This window comes from Nicotiana sylvestris, chromosome 1 (genome assembly GCF_000393655.2).
Source record: "Nicotiana sylvestris chromosome 1, ASM39365v2, whole genome shotgun sequence".
NCBI classification, from domain to species: domain Eukaryota; kingdom Viridiplantae; phylum Streptophyta; class Magnoliopsida; order Solanales; family Solanaceae; genus Nicotiana; species Nicotiana sylvestris.
Window position 1 is genome coordinate 39,339,594 of NC_091057.1, and position 6,656 is coordinate 39,346,249.

The 6,656-nt window shown below is 42.4% G+C and overlaps 1 protein-coding gene across 1 annotated transcript; it reads right to left on the reverse strand.

Moving 5' to 3' along the window:
- Positions 1-1,482: 1,482 nt before the first annotated feature.
- LOC138869048 (uncharacterized) lies at positions 1,483-2,145 on the reverse strand. Its single transcript, XM_070146638.1, has one exon. The coding sequence runs from the start codon at positions 2,143-2,145 to the stop codon at positions 1,483-1,485; it is 663 nt and encodes a 220-aa protein (XP_070002739.1).
- Positions 2,146-6,656: the final 4,511 nt, after the last annotated feature.

Here is a 6,656-nt window from a genome sequence, read left to right on the forward strand (position 1 = left end):
CGGAAAGACTTGAAAAGGATTTGGGTTGAAGGAATTTGGATTGAATTACAACTTTGGAACCTTTCAAGCGAAACCATTGCCGAATCATTGTAACTTCTGCCTGGGTTTCAACTTTAGGGAAATGTGGATTCTTGTTTTGGTATGGCTAAACCCTAGAGAGAGGCTGCCTACGTATCCTTTTTGAATCAAGTCGAATGTAGTTCAAGAAACTTTGTTTTTGATTTTTTTTGTTTTTTTCATCTTTTTTTTTCATGATAACTTCCAGGTTCCGAAAAGGGTAATCAAAGAAAGGGAACTGGCTCAAAGGGTTTGCAAGGGTTGGTAGTGTTAGGGTAGCGAGAATGAAAGCTTTCGCCATCCCAATCGGAGCATGTTAGAGTTGCGTGAAGGTCAAATGTAATACTTTTTGACTGCATCTGTATTAACGGTTGTCTCGGGATCATTTCCGTCAATGTCTCCCAAATACAACACTCCCCTTGGCAACACTCTTCTTATATTATAAGGACATTTCTAATTTGGAGAAAATTTTCCTTCTTCTTCTTCATGATGCGGGAGAATACGCCTTAGAACGAGTTGCCCTTGATCCATTCATCATCCTCGATCTCAGCTACAACAATGATTCGAAGAGAGGGAATTTTAACTTCTGTAGGTATTACGGCTTTAGTGTCATAAACCAATAAGTAAGGCGTGGCCCCAACTGATGTGTGCACGGTTGTGCAATATTCCAATAATGCAAAAGGCAGCCTTTCATGCCATTGTCTAGAACTTTGAACCATTTTCCTGAGGATCTTCTTGATATTCTTGTTTGCAGCTTCAACATCGCCATTAGCTTTGGGCCGATAAGGGGTAGAATTCCGATGCGTAATCTTAAATTGTTCGCATACCTCCCTCATCAAGTGGTTGTTCATATTTGCAGCATCTTCTGTAATGATTGTTTTGGGAATACCAAAATGACAAATAATGTTAGAATGCACGAAGTCTACCACCGCTTTCTTTGTGACGGCTTTGAAAGTGACTGCTTCAAACCAACAACAACAACAACAACAAAAAACCCAGTATGATCCCAACTGGTGGGGTCTGGGGAGGGTAGTTTGTATGCAGACCTTACCCCTACCTAATGCAGGTAGAGAGGCTATTTCCAATAGACCCTCGGCTCAGGAAGGGCAAGAAAAAGAAACTGCTTCAACCCACTTTGTGAAATAATCAATGGTAACCAGGATGAATCTGTGCCCATTTGAAGTTTTCGGCTCGATTGGCCCAATGACATCCATACCCCAGGCAATGAACGACCAAGGTGTTGATATATGATGCAACTCTAAAGGCGGTGCATGAATCAGGTTACCGCATATCTGACATTGATGGCACTTTCGAACAAAACTGAAGCAATTATTTTCCATGGTCATCCAATAATAACCTGCCCGCAGGATTTTCTTTGCAAGGACATATCCATTCATATGGGGCCCACATACTCCCGAATGCACTTTATTCATGATCTTTCCAGCTTCTAGGGCATCTACGCACCTCAAAAGATTCAAATCTAGAGCTTTTGTACAAGACCTCTCCGCTCAAAAAGAAACTGCTTGCAAGCCTTCTGATATTTCTCTTTTGATCTCCACTGGCCTGCTCGGGATATTCCTTTGTTTTCAAAAATCTTTTGATATCATGATACCATGGATGAACATCTGGTTCTATTTCAATTGCATTACAATAACCATGCCTTTCTCGAATTTGGATTTCCAGCGGGTCAATATGGACATTGCCAGGATACGGTAGCATTGAGGCCAAAGTAGCTAGTGCATCAGCTAACCCATTGTGGAATCGAGGAATATACCTGAATTCGATGGACTTGAACCATTTGCTGAGATATTCAACATGTTGTCTGTATGGGATGAGTTTGATATCTCGAGTTTCCCACTCGTCTTGAGCTTGCCAGATAATTAAATTAGAATCTCCCATGATTAACAATTCCTCAACATCCAGATCAACTGCCATGTTCATGCCCATAATGCAAGCTTCATACTCGGCAGTGTTGTTCATACAGAAGAAACAAAGCCAGGCTGTGGCCGGATAATGCTCACCAGTGGGTGAAATCAATATTGCCCAGATCCCGACACCTTTTTCATTTACAGCTCCATCAAAGAACATTTTTCAACCATGGGAGTCCTCTGGAATTACTTCAACTAAATTTACTTCCTCGTCCGGAAAGTAAGTACTTAGGGGTTGGTATTAATCATCAACCGGGTTCTCAGTTAGATGATCCGCCAAGGCTTGAGCTTTTATCACCGTGCGGTGACAGACAATGTCGAACTCAGTGAGCAGGATTTGTCATTTTGCTAACCTTCCCGTAGGCATTGGTTTCTAGAATATGTACTTCAGAGGATCCATTCTGGTTATGAGATATGTGGTGTAGGCCAAAAGATAATGTCTGAGCTTCTGGGCGACCCAAGTTAGAGCGCAGCAATTTCTTTCCAACAAAGTATATTTGGCTTCATAACTGGTGAACTTCTTGCTCAAGTAGTATATGGATTGCTCTCTCTTCCTGGTCACATCATATTGCCCGAGGACACAACCGAAAGAATTTTCCAAGATTGTCAGGTACAAGAACAAAGGTCTCCCTGGCTCGGGTGGAACCAACACAGGCGGATTTGACAGATATTCTTTGATTTTATCAAAAGCTTCTTGACACTCTTCTGTCCATTTGATCGCATCATCTTTCTTTAACAGTTTGAATATGGGCTCGCAAGTGGTAATGAGCTGAGCGATGAATCTACTTATGTAATTCAATCTTCCTAGCAAACTCATGACCTCTTTCTTGGTTCTCGGAGGTGGCAAATCCTGAACAGACTTTATCTTTGTTGGATCTAACTCAATACCCCTCCGACTGACTATAAACCCCATACGCTTTCCAGATGGAACTCCAAATGCACATTTAGCTGGGTTCAATTTCAAGTCATACCTGTACAGGCGCTCAATGAACTTTCTCAGATCTCGCACATGGTCTTCCTGCGTTCTGGATTTAATGATCATAGCATCCACATACACCTCAATTTCCTAGCGTAACATGTCATGGAAGATGGCAGTCATAGCTCTCATGTAGGTCACCCCGGCATTTTTCAAACCAAATGGCATGACCATGTAACAGTAAGTGCCCCAAGGTGTGATGAATGCCGTCTTTTATGCGTCTTCTTCATCCATCAGAACCTGGTGATACCCAGTATAACAATCCACGAAAGACTATATCTCATGTTTGGCACAGTTGTCAACGAGAATGTGAATGTTTGGCAATGGGAAGTTGTCCTTAGGGCTTGCTTTTTTCAAATCCCGATAATCAACATACACTCGGGTTTTCCCATCTTTCTTCGCACTGGGACCACGTTAGCCAACCATGTGGTGTATCAGACCACTCAAATCAGACCAGCTTTCAATTGTTTGGTGACTTCTTCTTCGATCTTATCACTAATGTCCGTTTTAAACTTTCTCTACTTTTGTTGGACAGGTGGATAACCAGGATAAGTTGGCAATTTATGTACCACCAAATCGACACTCAGCCCTAGCATATCATTATAGGACCATGCAAATACGTCTTTGAATTCAAACAATAGTTGGATCAATGCATCTCTAGTTCTTTCATCGGCGTGAATGCTTATCATGGTTTTCTGAACCTCTTCTGGACTACCCAAATTAACTAGCACGGTTTTATTTACGTTTGGCTTAGGCTTATTCTCAAATTGTTCCAATTCTCGATTTATTTCCCTAAAAGCCTCATCTTCGTCATATTCTGGTTCTTGATTCATTATTTCATAGTGAGACAACATTTTAGGATCTGGGCATGAAGTCCGCAAGCATGTCATGTTATTTAAGTCTGCATTATTAGAACTGAAAAGAAGAAGATAAAAAAAATAGCAAAATTAGAATAAAGAAAAAGGAGACATCCATTGATGATGAAATATTGATTTCATTTCATTGAATTGAAGATAAGAGGGTTTACATCAAAATCAAAACACAATAAACTAAAAACATTCAAGTTACACCCTGAAATAACTCGTAATGTAGAAAAGATGGCAAGACTGGACTACCGGGATTCCTGCCTGATAGGGAATGGGGTAGCCTTCTAATTCTGAAGCTTAGGATTTGGTCTCATGTACAGCACCTCAGCAGTGCTCGTGCCTTCACCCGGCTGGACCATGTGGGACTCGCACAACATTTGCTTCATGGCTTCACAAATATCCTCAAATCTCTTCGGCCTTGAAGGCCTCTTCTTCTTCTTCTTCTTCTTCTTCTTCTACATACTTGGTTTAACAAATAACTTGGCGAGATGCAGAATGGGCTGGGGCAGGACCCATCCATTTTTTTGAGCTAATCAGCCCATCTTATATCGGCATTTGTAGCCTGGAAACCTATGTCGAAGAACTTCTCATTTGCAGTCGATGTGATGGACTCTGTGATGCCTTGTAGAGATACCCTAAGCCCCTTTTCCGGGCTTGTACCCATGTTTAATCATTTCACCAGCGACCATGACCGATTCATTAGATAGGAAAGGTTGAGGGAACGGGGTCCCTTCTTTGCATTGGTCGACGACCATAATTTCAAAGGCTTGATAGACAATGTGCTCACTTCCTTCTCTAGCTTCGAGACACAGGACTGAAGGATCCCTGTAAATGGACTGTTCATCCTCCCCGTGTACAACAATTTTTTGGTTTTCATACTCAAATTTGACCATTTGATGAAGAGTGGAGGGTAAAGCTCCTGCAGCGTGAATCAATGGTCTTCCTAGGAGAAAGTTATATGAAGTATCCATGTCCAGAACCTAGAACGTCACTTCGAAATCCACAGGGCCAATGGTCAAAATCAAATAGATTTCCCTTATTGTGTCTCGCTTGATACCATCAAAAGCTCGCGCACAGACATTGTTTGGTTGAATTCTTTTTGTTCCAATTTCCATCCTCTAGAGCGTAGAGAGAGGGAAAATGTTGACCCCGGACCCACCATCTAGCATGACTATCTTCACATAATAACCTTCATATTTGACAGTCAAGTGAAGGGCTTTGTTGTGGGCGGCGGCAAATCATCACGGCTGAAAAACATCCTATTGACTTCGAAGAATCGTTCAGCCATTCTCTCCAATTGTTCGACTGAAGTTTCAACCGGGACATATGCCTTGTTCAATGTTTTCAAGAGTACCTTCTTGTTCATTCGAGCTCAATAACAGAGATAGAAGCGAGACCTGGGACGGAGTCTGCCGGAGTTGGTCAACTATGGCATATTCCGAAGTTTTCATTTTCGGAAGAACTCTTCTACTTCTTCAGCGCTTACAGGCTTCTTGGGTGGAAACCATTTCTCTTTGTTAAGTTTTGATTTCTTCAACTCTTCCATATTGTGATACCCCCAGATTGGTTCATTTCGTTCACCTCCCCTATGATCTCTTTCCCCTTGTAAGAACTACTATTTTGTTAAAATTCCAGGGGACTGTTGTGGGGTCTCTCATAGGGCTCTGTAGTGCGCAGCTGATAACCACAGGCTCAGCCAGCCTTGGTGGAATTACCGGCCCCCGTACCACATAAGTCCCTTTTGGCACGTACAACTTTGGCACATTCAGCGTGACTTTCCTTTGTTCGAATCTTTTGGGAGTGTTTAACATGAGCTGTTCTTTCCTTGGGGCCCAAGGAATATAGAGAATTGTGTCCTTAGCAGGTGTTGCCCCAGTTTTTGTTTCTATAGCTTTTTCTACAACTTGAGGGATTAGAGTGATTTTCTTCTCATTTTTGTCTTGTTTCGTCGCCGCTTTGGGTCTTACCTCTAAATCAGCAATGGCGATGATGGCTTTCAAGGCTGGATCAAACTCTTTATCATCACAAATCATTCCAATAACCGACCCGTTATTGTGAGTCGGTAATGGATTGTTAGTCACATTAGGGACTTCCTCGTCCCTCAGCACCACTCGTTTTTGTTCTATCAAATTCTCAACTGCCCTCTAGAGTCCAAAACTCCTCTGTATCATGACCCTCTGGCCCCGAAGGATAGGCACACCTGGTACTGGGCTGGTATATGGAGATTCCGGATTCTTCCGGTTTGAAGGCATGGGTTACAATAAACCCATCTAGATTAATTTCGAAAATAGACTGGAGTAGGACTCAGTAATAAGGGTAAAATCATTTCTTCTAGGAGGCTCATTGTGGCATGTATTATATTGGTAGTTGTTTTATGGTGGACGAGGGTTGTATGGAGCTTGGTGAGGATGGTTATTTTAGGAGGGGGAGATCGGTTTTGGTTGTAGTGTTGTTGTGGCCGTGTATAGGGTTAGCCATTCATCAGCGCATAGGTAGGCGGTGCCATAGCATATGCTGCATCTTGATAGGGGTAGTAGTGTTGTGGGGTTCTGGAAGGAAGGTAAGAATGATCACAGGATCGATGGGGGCCTCTCGAACCTGAAGCCATCATGGCTCTTTCTTCCCTCTTCTTTCGATTTTCTAAACCTCCTGAGCCATTCTGGATGGCTTGAGAGGTGGCTCTCAAAGTAGATTGACTTATGATTCGGCCAATTTTCAGGCCATTTTCTACCATTTCTCCGATTTTTATGGCTTCTGCAAAAAGTTTGTCCATGGCAGACATCATGTTCTGAAAGTAATCGGTATCTTGGGCCTGCAAGAAAACATTGA